Source organism: Chionomys nivalis, chromosome 8 (genome assembly GCF_950005125.1).
Source record: "Chionomys nivalis chromosome 8, mChiNiv1.1, whole genome shotgun sequence".
NCBI classification, from domain to species: Eukaryota; Metazoa; Chordata; class Mammalia; order Rodentia; family Cricetidae; genus Chionomys; species Chionomys nivalis.
Window position 1 is genome coordinate 76,786,605 of NC_080093.1, and position 19,396 is coordinate 76,806,000.

Below are 19,396 nucleotides of genomic sequence, written 5' to 3' on the forward strand. Positions count from 1 at the left end.
AGGAAATAATACCAAATTTCTTTTTTATATATTTTTTAAATTGTTTTTATTGAGCTATATATTTTTCTCCACTCCCCTCCCTTCTTCTCCCCTCCCCTTCTACCCTCTCCCACGGTCCCCATGCTCCCAATTTATTCAGGAGATCTTGTCTTTTTCTACTTCCCGTGTAGATTAGATCCATGTATGTCTCTTTTAGGGTACTCATTGTTGTCTAGGTTTTTCTGGGATTCTGAATTATAGGCTTTTTTTTTGTTTTATGTCTAAAAGCCACTCATGAGTGAGTATATATGATATTTGTCTTTCTGGGTCTAGGTTACCTCACTCAATATGATGTTTTCTAGATCTATCCATTTGCCCACAAACTTCAAGATGTCATTTTTTTTTTTCTGCTGAGGATACCAAATTTCAATACAGAGAACTCTGGCAAACTTAGGTTGAACCATATTGATCAACCCTCTTCGTTGATAGTACAACCCAAGTCGTTTCCTTTCTAAAGCATACTGTTGTGACACACCAGAGGAAAAACAAGAGTCTGTGTACCCAGCGCCTATTGTTGATCTGGCCTGAGCTACAGACACCGTAGCATCCACAGGCCCTGTCTCTAGTGGAAGAAGGGAAGTGCCTCAGAAAAGGACGAAAGAGAGACAAGGAAAGATGGCCCCTAGATGGCCTTGGGATGCTGCTTTCATAGAAGCACAAATCCAAAGGATGTAAAATGGTTAGGTCTTCTATGGAGAAAGAATGTCGGCCACCCAGTTGCTTGAAAAGAGCGACCATAGAGAGAGAGACTTCTAGGCCTGCTTCTTTGTGATTTCTCCACCCTCTTAGAGAGAAATGATAGGCGAGATATGACCACACCCTCATCACCAACTTTAGTACACATTGATCTACCTGCTGGAAATAGATTATGATTAGTATTCAGGCAAGCTTGTTCAGATAGACCACTTGGCTCTCAGAGTAGAAAACAGGCAAGAAGATCTTTCAAGTGCTCCTCCCTGTAGGTTGATGTCCTTGTTTGCTTTCTTTTGCTGTGATAGAACACTGACCACAGCAACTTGGGGGAGTGGCACTATTAGGAGGTGTGGCCTTATTGGAATGGGCGTGGCCTTGTTGGAAGAGGTCTGTTACTTTGGAGGTTCTCATTTATGCTCAGTTTACTTCCTGTTGCCTGAATCAGAATGTAGGAACTCTCAGCTCCTTTTCTAGCACCACGTCTGCCTGCACGCTGCCTGGATTCCCGCCATGATGATAATGGACTAAACCTCTGAAATATAAGCGAGCTACCACAATGAAATACTTTTCTTTATAAGAGTTGTCCTGTGTCTTCACTGCAATTGAAACCCTACCTAAGACAGGTAGGAAAGGGCTTATTTAGCTTACACCTCCAAGTCATGGTCCAACTTTGAGGGAAGTCAGGGCAAAAACTCAAGCAAGACCCTAGGGCGGAAAGGAAAGCAGAGAGAGTTGGAGGAGCACTACTTACTGGCCTCCCCAGCTCGCTTGGCTACCTTTCATTTATAGCTCAGGCTAGGATGGCACTGTCCCAGTGAGCGGGGCCCTTCCCCATCAATCAGAAATCAAGAAATGCCCCCATAGACATGCCCACAGGTCATTCTGATAGAGGCAATTCTTTTTCTTTGGTTTTGTTTCTCGAGATACAGTTTCTCTGTGTATCAGCCCTGGCTGTCCTGGAACTCACTTTGTAGATCATGCTGGCTACGAACTCACAGAGATCTGCCTGCTTCTGCCTCTGAGTGCTGGCTGGGATTAAAGGAGTGTGCCACCACTTCAATCAAGATCCCCTCTCCCAAGGTCTGTCTAGGTGAACTGACATAGGCTAGTGGGTGTCAAAGTAGAATTTGTACTCCATTTCCCTTTCTCATAACGCAGCTGTTGTAACGACTCTTTGCACTCACCCTAGCCAACAGCTGTGTTAGATCTATACAAAAACCTCTCATGAAACAGACATTATAGGGAGCAGAAGGCAAAGGTGTGAGGAAGCCTGAATTAGTCCTGGCCTTCCAGCTGGCTAACTGTAAGCATGAGGCAAGCCCCTTCTCCTCTATGTTCTAAGATAGAAAGAGAGTAGCTGTTGTCCTAGTTAGGGTTTCTATCACTGTGAAGAGACGCCATGACCATGGCAACTCTTATAGAGGAAAACATCCCATTGGGGTGGCTCAGAGCTTTAGTCCATTGTCGACATGGCAGGAAGCAAGGCAGCATGCAGGCAGGCTTGGTGCTGGAGAAGAAACTGAGAGTTCTTACATCTTGTTCAGAAGGTAACAGGAAGTAAACTGAGATACTGTGAGTGGCTTGAGCATATATGACACCCCAAAGCCTGCCTCCACAGTGACACACTTCCTCCAACAGGACCACACCTACTCCAACAAAGCCACACCTCCTCATAGTGCCAGTCCCTTTGGGGGCCGTTTTCTTTCAGACCACCACAACGGGCCACATTTGTTTGTGAACACGTCACTGATACTATATCATTCGTTCTCAGCTATTTCTACAAAGGGCTAAAGCTGGTAGTTCATTTTAATGGAAAAATACTAAAAGTTTCAGATTATGTAACTTGCCCAAACTGGTCTGTATCTGAACAGGAATCAAATCAGCTCTTGCCTGATCTCAGAATTCTCATGTTCCATGCTGATCTCACATTTCTGAATGGCACCTGAATGGAATATTGAATCCTGGGAAGTTGGGTGATGCTATAAGATGTCCTCATTTGACACAGAGTGAAAAATGATTGTGAAACCAGCTCCTAGAACCTTCCATACGACTCTGAGAGACCCAATGTAATAGCTTGTAACTCAGTCAAAGTCAGTGCAGAGGTTGTCTGTCTGTCTTAGCCTGTCCTCTGGCCGTCCTTCCTTTGATTGTCAAGGGGTTGACTGGCTCATCACATGACTTCTCTTTGTCTCTGTGGATGTGACTCCTCTAAGCATGCATTTTGTATGCTCTGGTTCTAACTGGTTATTTCTTTCCCAGGCCTTATTCCGAACAGTGGCCATGATGGTGCCAGACTATGCGCTCATTGGAGAAATCTCCCTCTACTCTATGGGCTTTCTGGACTCCAGGAGGTATGTTCCGTTTGTTTCCCAGTGGCTTCCACCTGCCCTTAAAGAGCAACTTTTGTGTGTGTGGAGGGAAAAAAAATAAAACCTCAAGTGTTGTTGGTTGTTTTTACTCTTTGACTCTTTGGGGGGGGCCTTCCACCCAGCTCCCAAATAAATACACACAGAGTCTTATTATTACTTAAAAATGCCCAACCTTAGCTTAACTTGTTTCTTGACAGTTTTTCTTAGCTTGAATTATCCTGTCTATCTTTGCCTCTGGGCTTTTGCCTTTCTATATACCTTTCTTTACTTCTTCACAGCAAGCTGCTAGCTGGGTGGCTGGCCTCTGGAGTCCTCTTTTCTTTCTTCTTTTCTTACTGCTTGATCTTTTCTTCCCAAACTTCTCCTCCTATTTATTTTCTCTCCAGTCAGCCCCACCTATTCTACCTAGCTATTGGCCATTCAGCTCTTTATTAGAACAATCAGGAGTTTTAGACAGGCAAAGTAGCAAAGCTTCACAGAGTTAAACAAATAACACATAAAAGAATGCAACACATCTTTGCATCATTAAACAAACATTCCACAGCGTAAACAAATTAACATACCTTTAACTAATGTTCTACAACACTCAAGAAACTTGATTTTGCTGATTTGAGAACATATGGCCCTGACTTTTGTCCTGACCCCATTCCTGACAGAGAAAAGGCCCAAGTGTCCATGAAAGGGGCTCTTCTCAGCTATACACATCCAAACACTGTAAAAACAGTAGCCACTCATGTCCTTCCCACCCCTCTCAATAACACATTTACCCCATATTACTAAAGGGCTTAAAACAAGACTATAAAACATGAAGTGATTCCAAAGCTGAAAAAAAGTAGTATTAGTTAATGAATTTAACATTTTAGTTAAATTGTTAGCAATATAACATTTATTTCTCCAATTAATGGTGTTATTTCTGATTCAAGCAACTCCCAGTTTTCCAAAACACACAGTAATCAGTGCCTTTATGTGTGTTTGTATATACTCAAAACAGCACACATTATAAAATGACTTTATTGACCAACCCAAATTTTACATTTTTTTGTTTTGTTTTGTTTTGTGTTTTAGGTTGGGTTTTATGGATTTTTTTCTATTTTGTTTGGTTTGGTTGTGGTTGTTGTTTTACCTTGTCTTTCCTGTAATCAATAGATTTTGTTGCTGCAATAAATATCTCTTCAGGGGAATGTATAAGTGTTCCTTGTTTGTAATCTAAGAGAATTTTTCACAGACTATTTTACCCTTTCTTGGCAAGAGGTGTCCTCTGAGCTATAGGGTTATTTTTCCCTATGGTGGACCTGGATCACACTGGTTTGACTATTCAACTTACCATCTGCTGAAACCCTGTGCTAAAGTATGAACACCATGAGATCTTTGTTTTTAAATACATTTTCTAAAGGGAATCGTCACAAGAGCAATATACCCAAGTGTATTTAGTCAGGACAACTGTAACACCTGGATCCCAGTGGTGTAGCATGACAAATGTTTGCTTCATCCTCACTCAGAATCCCAAATAGACATTTCTGGTCAGGACATTGCTCCTCAATGGATAAGTCAGGGACATGAGATACTTACAGCATAGCTTCAACATGTGGCATGGGATATCTCACGGAGGAGATTTTGATGGGCCAGCCTGGACCTGATATATGTCACTTGTTCCCCCAACGCTGGCTAGAACACATTCGTCTGGCCTCCTCTAGCTATAGAGCAGTCTGAGAAATGTGCTTCTCAGCCATGTGTCCAGAAAGACTAAGAAGTAGACATACATGCATAATATGATGTATATATTACCCTTTTGAATTAAAAACAAACCAGATATCACACAGTACTGTCATGTCACAGACGTGGGAAAGGTAACCGTCCCCCCCAGTAAACCTTACTCTCACCCTTCAGGGATTGACAGGGTTAATAATTCAATGTATGATTTCAAACTTGTGTGTGCCTGCATATGTACACATGCATTCACACACAAAACGTATACCGTGACTTCACTTAGGGTGTATGTTGGATATATGTGCTTGGTTGCTTTCATTCTATATTTGAAATAGAGCTGTGTTTCCTTAGTTCACTATGGTGGTTCTGGTAAAAAGCCTTGCTCACTAAATCCATGGGCAAGCCTGGCATCTGAAGGAGCGGCCCCGAGGACTGAGGACTTGTCTTTGCCCTTGCACAGTCTTGCCCAGAAGATTGTCGCCACCTACCGCCTGTGCTCCGAGCAGCTGTCATCCCAGCATCACTATGACTATGGCATGCGGGCTGTCAAGTCTGTGCTCACAGCTGCGGGCAATCTGAAGCTGAAGTACCCCGAGGAGAACGAAAGTGTTTTGCTGCTCCGGGCCTTGCTGGATGTCAACCTGGCCAAGTTCCTGGCTCAAGACGTCCCCCTGTTTCAGGTACACTGTCTTGGGGCTTTGACCAAGGACTCAGGCTCAATTTTGGAGAATGAAATATTTTTGAAAGCACCGCCCCACATCTTCCACCTCTTGACACCCTTTCTCATTCCAGCCATCCACTTTTGAGCACACACATGCGCACGTGAGTGCACACTCGTGTGAGAACATGCAGAGACTTAGAGGTTCACCGCAGGTGCCGTTGTCTATTGCTCTCCATCTTTTCCTTTTTAAGACAGATTCTCGCTGTGGAGCTCTGGCTGTCCTGGAACTCACTGTGTAGTTCTCATTGAACCTGGAGCACACCGAATCAGCTAGCTTGTCTGGCTAGCAAGCTCCAAGGCCCCACCAACCTCTGCCATCTCAGAGTTGGGATTACTGGCACATCACCACACCCAGCTTTTTACAGGAGTGTTCAGGATCCAAACCAAGACTGAACACTTGCACGGGAAGCACTTAGTGCCCAAGACTTCTCTCCAACCTATCGCCTTTTGTCCAGCCCTCTATGTGTGTTAATAATAGAAAAAAAAGCAAGCAAAAATTCCCTATTTAGTTACAAATTTCAACAGTTGGTCATGACTTTTTTCTAATGGAATAGATTTCTTTTATAACTCATGTAAGGCCTCTCTTCCTTATCAGGCTACGAGCACCATAAAGTCGAGAACTGCCCACCTTGTTAGTCTATGGCACAACTAGAAAACATTCCTATGAATCTAGTAAATCTTCTCTGGTTTCTAAAATCGGGAAATCATGACTCATAGATGGCATTTTCAGTCCAGGAAGAAACAAGCTTTGCAAATTCTCTAGCATTTCTTCAGTTTGTAGATCTCCTTTGAGGAAAGGGTGAGCTCACCTATCTGCTACCCTCCACCCCTTTCTCTTGAATTCTTGTTTGACAGGGAATTATCTCAGATCTGTTTCCTGGAGTTGTTCTTCCAAAGCCAGACTATGAAGTTTTCTTGGAAGCCCTGAACAACAACATCAAAAAGATGAAGCTTCAGCCAGTGCCTTGGTTTATTGGGAAGATCATCCAGGTTGGTTCCGTGTGCCCAAGTGGGACTGTACCTACAGTCCATTGGAGTCAGGACTGGGAAAGACCTAGGGCAGATGTGAGATGGACCAACAGCAGCCATAAAGGCCTGAGTAGAAGGAGAGCTCAAAGATCTACACAACAGTCTGTCATACCTTTAGCCTTTTGTTACAACCCAACATTTTACCTAGGTGTGTGAAGGTATGCATGTTTAATTCCTAGGTGGCCAGCCTGGACTACAATAGTGAGCCTGACTCTATCTCAAAGCAATAAAAACAACAAAGCAACATAAAACAAATGCCGGCACTTTTCCCATGGCCATCTTCTTGAGGAAAAGCCTGCGGGAACACTGAATTGTTCGTTACTCTGGACTCACAATTCCAACTCAGATTGCCTTAGCCTCTAAAATGAGATTTATTTGCCTAACCCTCTCCAAGTGGCTCCATAAATGTTCATTGTTGGGGTTGGGGAGGTGATTCTGCGGGTGAAGGGCTGCCTCACAATCTAAGGACCAGAGTTCTGTTCCTCAGCACCCGTGTGAGAGCCAGATCCGGCAGCAAACATCTGTAGTGTCAGCAGTGGTGGGGAGCTGGTAGAGATGGGTGGACCTTGGAACCACTAGCAGTTGTCTGTCTAAATAAGGGAGCTCCCGGTTCCAAAGGACACCCAAAAATAGTGGAGAGCAATAGAAGACACAACTTCAGTCTCTGACCTCCACATACGTGTCCACACACATCTATAAATACATACATCATACACACACCAAAGTCTCAACATCTGCATGGCTCTGTTGATGTCACATGACCAATCTGGAAGCCTAGACCACAATCAAGTAGAGATGAAGTCAGCCCCACCCTGTCACATCAGCTAGGATTGTACTATCAGTAGGCCACAGACTAGATGAGAGACAGAACTCACAGACTCTCCTCGCCCCTGACCTTGCTGAGCCTCCATGAAGCTTCATGCTAGTCCTGGTGTTCCCTTCTGGGACCACTCTCTGTGTAAAACTGACTTATAACTTGTAATAATAAATTCAATGAAATACGGCCCAAACACTTCCTTTGCTGACTCATGGACCCGAGTCACAGAGACCACAAGTACCATCTAATCTAGACCATGCACGAGCCCTGAGGTCCATAGAGGAACTGGATTTGGTATTAATGTAGACCCAGGTTGAAATCTCACCCCTGTGGGATCTGAGGCAAATTATCTCACTTCTTTGGGCCTCAGTTTTCTCACCTGTAAAACAGAAGGAGAAGTTTCCGTATAGAGTGACTTTTGAGAGAGTGGGCGGGCAAAGCACTGGACAGAGCCTAGAACTATATCTGTGCCTGCTCCTTATCAGCTTCACCGTTGCTCAAGTCGTGATGTTAACTGAAGCAAAGGTCTCCAGACTTGGAGATCACACTACCTTCTTGTAACATTAATTTTTCTCCCCAGTATATCACCAGTTGAGCTCATTTTTAAAAATATTTCATTTAATATGATATTGAATCTGAATTTATTTTTGTATTTTACAGGTGGACTAGCCTTTTCACTAGGCCTAGGCTTTCACTTTGAATATTTTATTATGAAATATTTTGAACTTCAAAAAATTAAGAATTATTAATAATCTTACCCCATCCGCCTAGACTTTACAATGAACATTTTATAATATTTTATTACTTTCTCATCCATTATCAACCAGCCATTTACCCAAGCATGTTGTCTACACATCCTTACATCCACATGGTCATCCATCTAGGCAGCCATACATATATCAACTCATCCGTCCATCGACCTAACCCTCCACCTGTCCGTCCATCCAACCATATACTCGCTTATCCAACTACACACACTATCATCCACAAGCTTATCCATCCCTTCAACTGTATATCCATTCATACATCTATCCATCCATCCTCCCAGCCATCCACCTATTCAACCATATACCTACCCACTTATCCATCCATCCATCCATCCATCCATCCATCCATCCATCCATCATCTTGTTTTAATGTATTCCAAAGCAATTTGCAGACATATGGGTGAAATTTTACATAGTTTAGTGCTGATTTTCAAAAACAAGGTATCTAGAGTTACCTGTCTTTTTGTATCTTGATATCTGCATAGTCATTTTCGGGATGGCAAGGGCTGCTGAGTCATTAATGCCTTCTGTTCTGTTTTTGCTCCTATTCACTTAAATGTCTCTCAAACCTACTTGGGCATAAGGCTTTCTTGATGGTTGAGAACTTTTTGTTTTGTTCTTTCTCTGTCCACAGCACCTAAAGCCATGCCTGGCATACAGTAGGTGCTCAGCAAAGATTTGCTGACGTACATTTTTCTCTTCCTCTACTACCCCATTGTCATTGCCTTCTTTGATTCTCTTTACCGCTCACCTCCAAGGTGAAAAATAATGAGAACTTGACCTTCTACATAAAAAGCTTCCTGTGTGTCTTCCCTCTGATGGACTCACCATCTAAAAGGGAAATCTTTGCACATAAATAAAAGTGACTGGAGTATTTGTAGTTCAAACGGACGAGCTACTTGTCACGGGCAGAAAGAAATGATCAGGAAACGTAAAGCCTGAGCTTCTATGGCCACTGCTGCCGGCCATCGAACTCATCACTTTTTTGTTGCTGCAATAAAGCCACTGGCAGAAGAAGGAGCTGATTTGGGCTTAACAGTTCTAGAGGGATGAGAGCTCATCACGGCAGGAGTTGTGGCAGCAGGCAGCGGGTTAAAGAAGCGGTGACCTTATGTGTCAATCACAGGCACTAAGCAGGGAGAATGAGCTAGAAATGGCACTGGTCTTTAAACTCTCAAAGTCACCTCCAGCGACATACTTCCTCCAGTAAGGCCACACTAAATCCTCCCCCAATCAGGTCCATCAACTGGGCACCCAGTGTTCAAATACCATAGTCTGCAGAGGACATTCTCATTCAAACCACTGTAGTACTTAAGAGGAGGGGCTGATTCACATGGAGTGTTATGGACAAGCTGGAGCCCGGCTCAGAAAATACTCTCCATCAGCTGAGCACTCCAATGAGGCTAGAACAGCGCGTAAACCTTCTGAAGGGAAATTTCCAAAAGAAAATGCAGGTTGCTAAAATGATCCCCATTTCTTTTTCCTTTTTAAAGGCAAACGTTCTAACTAATAAATTATTAATAGGGGTATCTATGTAAATATATAAGAAATAAAGTTTTGTGAGCCATAGTTGCCCTGTTCCACTATAAAACGCTGCAGCTAATTCTACCAGCCTAATTTTTGGGGTGTCAGTAATCTAACCTCTCCCCCACACACATCCTCCCTCTAGTGGCCACCGTCTATCTACTTTTTAATTCTAGTGAGTTCATAAAAATAGTCAATATCTTGGGAGATAGGGATGTAATCACCCTGATTTGGTCAATACACATTCTGTAGATATATCAAATGGTTATAGTATACTCCAAAATGTGTATAAATATTTAATGTAATTTAAAACTTTTAATTTTTTTATTTGACTTATTATTAGTGTGAGTGTAGGCATGCCGGTGTTGAAGTCAGAGGACAATTTTCAGAAGCTGGTTCTCCCCTTCCACCAGGGGTTGGAGGCATTCAGTGAGATCATATGAGCCGTCATGTGATAATGAGCATATAGACAGGTGAAGAACAAATAGTACTTCATATTTAGTAGGCAATCTAGGGCCTATATTTAACTAAGACATATTTAAACAATAGACCACTAAAAGAGCTGCAGCTCATAAGAGTTAATGACCGCGAGGATCTGCTATCCGCCCTCATTGGCCTCTGGGTTGTAGTACAGGGAAGTGTGCCAGGATTGACTCCCTGCATGACTTCTCTTCCCAGATCTACGAGATGATGCTGGTAAGACATGGCTACATGATTGTTGGAGATCCTATGGGCGGCAAGACATCAGCGTATAAAGTTCTGGCTGCAGCTCTGGGCGATTTATATGCAGGTAAGGCTTGCACCCTTGGCTTCCAGGGGGTCAGGACTTCTGTATAGCTGTCTGACTCTGGGGACACAATGCTAGGCCGCGGGCCTTGCCAGCTTGGGTGTTGATATGTAAGTTAAAAGCAGAATGAGGGCTGAGAACCATTGATGCAGGTAAATACATGGTAAATAGAAACTATGTTGTATCACCAAATAAGCAATGCGGGTTTCTTTTCTTCCATTTGTTTGTTTATTTCTGTGGAATATGCAAACATATAATTTGGAAAAGCATACCTATGTTGCACATTTATTCAAGAACTTGAACTAAAATTGTTTTCTTTGGGACTGGAGGAGTGACTCTGTGGTTAAGAGTGATTGTCGCACTTCCAGAGGACCTAGGTTCCATTTTAAAACGTTTTCTTGCCAGGCGTGGTGGCACACGCCTTTAATCCCAGCACTCAAGAGGTGGAGGCAGCAGATCTCTGTGAGTTCCAGGATAGTCAGATCTACAAAACAGACCCTGTCTCAAAACAGAAATGCTTTTTTTTCCTTATTATTTATTTGAGGGTTTTAAGTTTTTATTTAATGTTTTAAGACTGGATCTCACTATTATAGGCTGATCTTAAAACTCATGATCCTCCTGCCTCAGTCTTCCAAGTGCTAAGATTATAGGTATATACCACCCCACCTAAGTAAAACTGTTCTCTAATAAACTTTAATGATAAGTTATTACTGGATTTTGGAGCTTTTGTTTTGAGGGTTGACCTAATATCTTATTTAATAGTTATTAATAATCATAATAATGAACTTGGGCATTTCAAATTTAAGTACAGTGCTAGTTTTGGCATTTGAATGAATCTAAACAGCTGGAGAGATGGCTCAGAGGTTAAGAGTGTTTGTTGCTTTCCCAGAGGGCCTAAAATAGGCTGCTAACACACATGTCTCAAACAAACCTCTTGTGGCTCCAGTTCTAAGGGATGTGATGCCCTCATCTGGCTTCCATGGACACTTGCACCCATTTGGTACATACATACACATGTGCATGCACACACACATACACACACACACATGCACACACAAAAATAAATAATAAATAGTAAAAACATTTTTAAAAAAGAAAAGAAACTAAGAGCCTACATCATTGTCATTGGTTCTTTATTGACTTGTGGACTCCAACTTTTCCTTACGTGAAAGATTCCGTACAATGAGAAAGTCCTGGACCGAATGCCACAGAACTGCATGCTCCACAGTGGGGATGAAGGAATGTCTTATGTAATAATACCTTTTGCACACCAAAAATAAATAAATAAAATAATTTTTAAATTAAAAAAATCATATAAAATGCCATTTTCTGTCCCTAAATAAATAGGCTATGCCATCTGCCAGCCACGTGGCTCCTGATAACAGTAGTGTTTATTTCTCAGGGACAAACGTCACTTATGAGCAGTTGAGAGGATTGCAGGGCTTTAGTCCTTTGGATGGAGAAGTGACGGTTCCCCAGAATCATTTCACCTGTCAGGGTTTTATCATCCCAGGCCAGAGCCCAGGATGTCTGTGACATAGGCATACAGGAAAGGTGGTGGAATACTCTTGTTTTTCCTTGAATGTTTGAGTTCTTCTCAGTCAAGCCAGGTTTCTTCAGTCATGAATCTGACATTTGCCCAGTTTGAAATAAAATGCAGAAGAAAAATATGGTTGTAAATGAATGGTTCTGATAACCCAAAATATAAGATCTATTTAGATATCCCAGTCTTTATAAGGATGAGCATCACTTTACAGACTCTCCTTAGACTGTATATTCACCAAGCTGGTGGTCTTTTGTTTACTGTCTGGTCTTACCAAAGCCTTTGTAATGGGTTGGACTGTCTCACCCAGCCAATCAGATGGACGAGTTTGCTGTGGAGTTCAAGATCATCAACCCCAAGGCCATCACAATGGGGCAGCTGTATGGATGTTTTGACCCAGTGAGCCATGAGTGGACGGACGGTGTCCTAGCCAATGCTTTCCGGGAACAAGCATCTTCCGTTACTGATGACCGCAAATGGATTATATTTGATGGACCAGTGGATGCTGTTTGGATCGAAAATATGAACACTGTCCTGGACGACAACAAGAAGGTAGCTACCAAGCCCATCGCTTGTTCCTGGGTGGAGTGGGAACTCTTTCGTGAATAATCAAAACTGTAAAAAGTCATGGATTTGTTGCCCTAGCATAAATGCCCCCCAAAATAATAATAGTTATTAATTCATTAATTTTGCTGGTAGTCAGTAAGCTTTTGGGGATTTACAGTATAACTAGAAAGGCTTGGGGGGTGTAGCTCAGTGACAGAGCACTTACCTCACAGACCTGGGTTCGATCCCTAACACCACAACAGAAGAAATAGTATGGAAATCTCCAGTCATGGAGATTCCAAACAATTAGTCAAGCTGCAGTCCCAGATGTGAGTCTGTTTTCTTTGTTACTTAGAGATGACATAAGCTGGTGGGAGGTCAGTTCTGTCACCGCTGTGACCTCTCTGGTGACATACAATGGCATGGGCTGAGGAACACACAGAATTTTTTAACCACAAAATTGAATGGACCGTGGGAATAACTGCCATTTGTTCTTCTTCCCTGAGTGACCAGGGCTCAGGTTTTGTCTCATGATTTAAATGTTTCGCTCGAGTCCGTGTTGCCAAGTTCTGCCCTAAGTGGATGTTTGAGGCTCACCCGTCAGTCTCCCCTACATGCTACAGGGAAGTGTCTGCAAACTCAAGACCCTCTAGTGGTTTCTCCTTCTGACTTAAGAGGGATTTATGGGGTAATTCTTGTCATCCCAGCCATGGGCTAGACCATGTGGGAGGTTCAAAAACAGTGGTTTGTCAGAGACCTGAGCAAACACAACAGGCTGAGGATATGCAGGCAAAGATAAGCAGGCAAATTCTATGTTCAGTTGGACCTAATGGTACTGACCTGTGATCCCAACTACTCCGGAGGCTGAGACAGGAGGATCACCAGTCTGTGTGGGCTAAAGAGTGAGTTCAAAGCCAGCACGAGCAGCATAGTGTGATCCGTCTCTAGGTAAAATGTAAAATAATAATAATAACAATCCTATCTTAAATACAAAGAGACCAAGACACTTCATAAGCCCTCTTAACACCTCACTTTTACCTCGGGCTGCAATTTGGCGTGTCCTTCTTCCCAGAATCACAAGTCTTTGGACCATGCCAGCATTCCCCAACCCATCTGCTCCACGTTTCACCACTGTGTGTATTGCTCATCAACCCCAGGAGGACAGAGATGATTGTCTGCTTTGTCCTAACACTTAGAATGATGCCTGGCACACAGTGGGTTCTCAACACCTCTGTGTAGGGTCCATCGAGCCAACTTTGTCTCCACTGCGACCCTTCATTTGCAGATGGAATTTAAGCCTGCCCCCTGCCCCCTGAACCCTGCCCCCTGCCCCCTGCCCCTTGCCCCTGCCCTTAAGCTCTGTTTACTGAGTGGCTCATCTAACCCTGTACACCCCCACACCCCCACTGCACTTTCAGCTGTGTTTAATGAGTGGCGAGATCATACAGATGAGCCCCAAGATGAGTCTGATCTTTGAGCCAGCAGACTTGGAGCAGGCCTCCCCCGCCACCGTGAGCAGGTGAGCTGGTGCTCTGGCACCCAGGGAAAAGTTGGGGGCCACTTACCCTAAGTGGGAGGGAGAGCTCTAAAAGTTCACAAGTGCGATCACCCATACAATGTGCTGTTCATTTAGACTGTTATATTATTGGTCTTAGGCATACATGGATAGTGGGGTCGATTATCAAACCAGAATTCTGACAGTTTGAATATTTTCTGAAGTTGAACTTTGATTTGCCTAGAACTCAGGAGATCCTTCCCACGGATTCCCTTCCCTGACCTTCCACTCCCTCTCTTCTCCTCCCCACCCCTTCCTATCCCTGCACAAGACATCAAAGCTAGGCTTTGAGATCATTGGCTGAGCACAGAACCCCAGCTATAGTTCAAGGCAGGAAAAGTGAAAGAGCAGCAGCTGCCATTGGCAAAGCTTCTGTGAAGGGCTGAGATGCTGGGTACTACGTCCATGGTAACTACCACCACCCTCTGGTGACTGTTCTCACCCCTACTTCACACGTGGGGAACTAGTAATACACTGTTTGTCTTATTTTGAGTCACACAGTTCTTTGAGCAGGACTGCACATACGTGTGTGTGTGTGTGTGTGTGTGTGTGTGTGTGTGTGTGTACCTGTGTGGGTGATGATGCAGAGAGGACCCCAGGAAGGTGGAACAGTCTGGCCTTGTTCACTAGGCGGCACATGTCCTCTGAGTGTATGCCCCCAAGAAGCTTTCAAAGATGAGCAATCAGAGACCTGTCAACACTCAGCTCAACACAGCTCTCAACAGCAACCAGGTAGAAATAGCCCAAATGTCTGTCAAAGAGGAATAAACTAATAAGGCATATCTGAAATTACAATATTTATATGTAAGTCACAAAATAAATGAGCTGTGTTGACATGCACCTATGCAAATTAATCTTAATACTAGCTTAAAGATTAAAAATCTCTTTAGAAAGACCAAATTCTTGGAAACACTAAATATAAAAGGAATCCGCAGACCAATGAGATGGCTCAGCACGTAAATAAAGCATTTGCTACCCATGCCTGGTGGTCTGAGTTGATTCCCTGAACCCATATAAAGGTGGAAGGAGAAAACTGACCCCACAGAATTGCCCTCTGATCTCCACATGTTCCCAGTGGCATGTGTGCCCTCACACATCATATACACACATACAACAGTAGATAAACAAATTTTAAAAGGAAACCACAAATGGATTATAATATAGTACCCCTGTTAAATGGTTTAAGAACAAAACACTCTATGTATTGTGTGTGTGCATGCTCACACATGAGTGTGTATGTATGGTATTGTAGCAACAGTATGACCAAAAGTCCTAACAGAAACAACATAAAGACATGAGAGAAAAATTGAATGAATGAAATGAAACAGGAGGAGGAGAAAGACAAGGCAGGGGAGAAAACAGCTTAGAAAGGAAGGGCTGGACTGGAGTGTCAGACTCAGTGGTTATGAGCACTTGCTCCTCTTCCAAATGACCTGAGTTCAGTTCCCAGCACCCATGTCCGGAGGCTCACAACTGCCTGTATCCAGGGGACACAACCCACTCTCCTGGCCTCTTTGGACCCCTGCATACACATGGCATACACACATACACATAAATAAAAACAAAAGCAAATCTTTAAACAAAATGGAGAGGAGGAAGAAGAGGAAGGAGACGTCATCTTGGCTCACAGTTTCCTAGGGTTTTAGTCCTTCATGGCTGGAAGGGAATGGTGGAGCCATTTAACCACAGTGGTGAAAATGTGTGGCTGGGGCTGTTCACATCATGGAAGAAGAGTAAGGCAGGAACCAGAGCCGGGGCTAGAATCTTCAAAGGCTCCATCCCAGTGACCCATGTCCTTCAGATATCATCACCAGCTGGGGAACAACATTCAAAATACGATGCTGTGGGGGGACCTACAGATTTAAACTGCACGTACATGTGTGCATGTGTGTGCGCAGGTGTGCACCCTATGAGCATATAGAACACGGCATGGCTGAAAAGGAAAGAAGCCAAGATTGATGACAATCTAGTCTTCCTGTGGGAAAGGGGGTTAGCCTAGGGCAAATAAGATGAGAGCCACGAGACTGGATTGAGGGTTAGTGTCAAAGCCAATACAGCCTAGAATACTGCATGAGTGTACTGATGTCAATAAATGTCAGGCAGTGTTAGTGATGAGCAGGCAGACACCAACCCCAGTTGTCTGTGCCGTCAGGTGTGGGATGATCTACATGGAGGCCCACCAGCTGGGCTGGAAGCCCTTGAAGGACTCGTACATGGACACTTTGCCCTCCATCCTCACTAAGGAGCACGAGGAACTGGTAAGAGTCTGGGACGCGCCCTTCCTTCACTTTCCTTCCACCCCGGATTCCCTCCTCATCTCATGGACCTGTAGGCCTAGCTCCACCTTCATCATCCTCCTTTCCTGCCAGTCCCTTTATATTCTTCCCAGGCTGCCTGCCAGTTTTCACTTTCTTTCTCATGTGGTGGGGATGGGATGGTACGATCTATTTTTAATTCCTGCCCCACCTTCTTCCCGGAGGAGACTGCCAGATCCAAGGCATGTTTTTGAGGGTGACCACGGTGTCGAGTTCCTCTACCATCCCACTAGCAGAAATGCCTATGGCTACGGTTCTAGAGACATCTTAGAAGAGCCATGTCCTGCTGTGCTTCCCCCCCACCACCACCCTGTGCAGCCTGGCAGCTCCCTCTCCACTCCTGCCTCATTCCCGGACTATCCTGTCTTGTCTCCATTCCCAGGAAACCCAGCCTTCACTGCTTCAAAGCCCCCGTGCCTTGTATTCCTCACACAGACGTCTTGCCTGGTCCAGGCCTTTGTCATCCGGGTTTCATTATATCGTCTCCTTGCTGGGCGTGTAGTTCAATGACCAAGTGCTTGCCTAGCATGTGTGATCTCCTGAGTTCAATTACCACTGCCACAGGGAGGAAAAAGAGAATAGTTCCCTCCTCCAAGAAGCCTTCCCTGAACTATCTTAAGTCCTTCCTGTTATTCGCCACTTAACACTTTCGTTTCCTGCTGAGTTTTCTCCATGACCTGTAATATATTTGGTTCTTTGTTTACTGTCTGTCTCTCCTCCTCCTAGCAGGGGCTGGGTCTGTCTTCTCTAGTATTTATCTCCAGCACTATTTGCCACAATGCAATCAGTAGATGCTCAGTAACATTTGCTCACTAAATGAATGCAGACGCTCTTCCATTTAAGGTGGGGCAAACTCACTGCACATTGAAAATACCGTAACTTAAAAAAATACACTTAATCTAAAGCACCAAATATCATAGGTTAGCTCCACAGTGCACTGTAAAGGATGAGCTGCTTGCCCGGGTGGTCACGTGATAGTCTAGGAGCCATCACTCACTGCTGCAGCCTTGCATCCCGGGAGAGCATCCCGTAGCTCGGAAACGAGCAAAACACCAAATCTGAAGGATGTGCATTTTGAAACAGCACTCAAAAGTAGCCAGCGATTGCACCAGCCTCTCCAGCCTCCAAGGTGGGCCAAGCTCCTTGTCTCCACAGTCTCTCATACTGTTCTCCTCTCAGGTGGAGGACATGTTCATGTGGCTTATCCAGCCCTGCCTGGACTTTAATCGCCTCCACAGCAAGTTTGTGGTGCAAACGTCTCCCATCCACCTTGCCTTCTCCATGATGCGACTCTACTCCTCTCTGTTTGGTAAGTGTCCCCGTGATTCTGAGTCCATGGGGGGTTGGCTGTGTCTTGGCTCCTGCCTTTACCCTCATCCCTCTTTTCTTCCTCTTGAGTTAAGGTGGGACCAGATGTTTATCAATAATGAGAGCACTTTCAGCTGTAGATAGCGGAACTTATGGAAAGAACCTTGTGTTTTGTCTTGTTGATTTGTGATCACACAGTGTTTATCTCTTCCTCCCTTCTCCCACCTAAGCTTCCTCATCCACACAGAGAAGCCTCTCCTCCACACGGGGATTTTAATGACACATTTGAATGTATCTCTGGGGGGGAAAAACTGCTTGGAAAAATAGAAAAGTTTTCCTTTGTTAAGAAAAGATACGGGGTCTGGGAAGATAGCTCAGCGAGTGCTTACTAAAAATGCTTATTTACCACAATAGCGTGCAGATCTTAGTTTGATCCGCAGAAACTACATAAAAAGTCAGGTGTGGTCACGTGTAATCCCAGCACTGGAAAGGTTTAGACAGCTGGATCCTCGGGTCTCACTGGCCAGCCAGACTAGCAAAATCAGCAACTTCTAGGCCAATGAGAGCCCTACCTCAAATATCAAAGTGGATAGCACCCGAGGAACAATACCCAAGGTTAACCTCTGACGTCTATTCACAAGCACACACACACACACAAACACACACACACGTGCACTTGCACACAAAGAAACATGCACACATACATATTCACACAAAGAAAGAAAATTTACAGATACATAAATTCCCAGCACAAATACATTAGATGAGAGCTAGCCATACCAACTTCAAAACCAGGAACCTTCTCCAGGAGACAATGGTTCTGTGATCATGTACCTCTGAGGTACAATCGCATGTTTCCATAACTGTTGTCACGTAAGTTAGGCTTCACTGACATCCACTGCTGATGACAGAAGACGCGTGCATTTGGAGAGCTCTCACTGGACGCCACTGCTCTTTCAGGAGATAACTCCAACTCAGAGTTTCTTCACAGCTTCTGATACGAAACATATTTTCTCAGCTTATTTTTCCCCAAAAAAATGTAAGCGTAAACTAAAAAGATAACATAGCTGACAGTGGAGCGAGGAACTTTATAAATATTGCTTGACTTTTATAAATTATGCTCTGGGTACTCGAGAGATGGCCCAGTGGGTAAAGTGCTTGTTGCATAAATATGGAGACCTGAGTTCAAATCTCCAGGACCCACGTAAAGCTAGATGTGTAGCACACCTGTAATCCCGGTGCTCTTGCACCGAGATGGGAGAATCTACGGATGCGTGTGTGCCGGCTAGGCTAACACACGTGGTGAGCAACAAGAAACCTTGTGTCGAGGTAGAAGGTGAGGATGGAGGTTGTCCCCAGACCTCCTCAGGTACCCTATGGCTAACCAGACTAGCAAAATTAGCAACTTCCAGGCCAGTGAGAGACCAAGGTATCGTTGTTAGAATGAGCAAGGACATTGGTGCTGTACTGCTGGATACATCAGTGCCACACTGCGTTTAATTGATAAATGCCCACAGTTTGTGCCCTTCTGGGACATTTTCTGTCTTTTCTTGTCCTTGGCCACTTTGCCTCTTGATACTGAACAGTTATTTTCTCATAATTAAATTTAGATTCTGTATTTTGAGTTAAGGTCATGGAAGGGGATGTGTGTGAATGAGTGTGTGTGTGTGTTTGCA

At 44.0% G+C, this 19,396-nt stretch overlaps 1 protein-coding gene across 1 annotated transcript in view; it reads left to right on the plus strand.

The window, feature by feature from the left end:
* Dnah3 (dynein axonemal heavy chain 3) overlaps positions 1-19,396 on the plus strand; it is a 168,277-nt gene that overhangs the window by 68,847 nt on the left and 80,034 nt on the right. The window contains exons 32-39 of the mRNA XM_057777629.1: positions 2,992-3,083; positions 5,269-5,488; positions 6,385-6,519; positions 10,345-10,456; positions 12,307-12,548; positions 13,961-14,061; positions 16,250-16,355; positions 17,592-17,721. Of these exons, the coding sequence (XP_057633612.1) occupies positions 2,992-3,083; positions 5,269-5,488; positions 6,385-6,519; positions 10,345-10,456; positions 12,307-12,548; positions 13,961-14,061; positions 16,250-16,355; positions 17,592-17,721 (1,138 nt within the window). The remainder of the gene's footprint in view (positions 1-2,991; positions 3,084-5,268; positions 5,489-6,384; positions 6,520-10,344; positions 10,457-12,306; positions 12,549-13,960; positions 14,062-16,249; positions 16,356-17,591; positions 17,722-19,396) is intronic.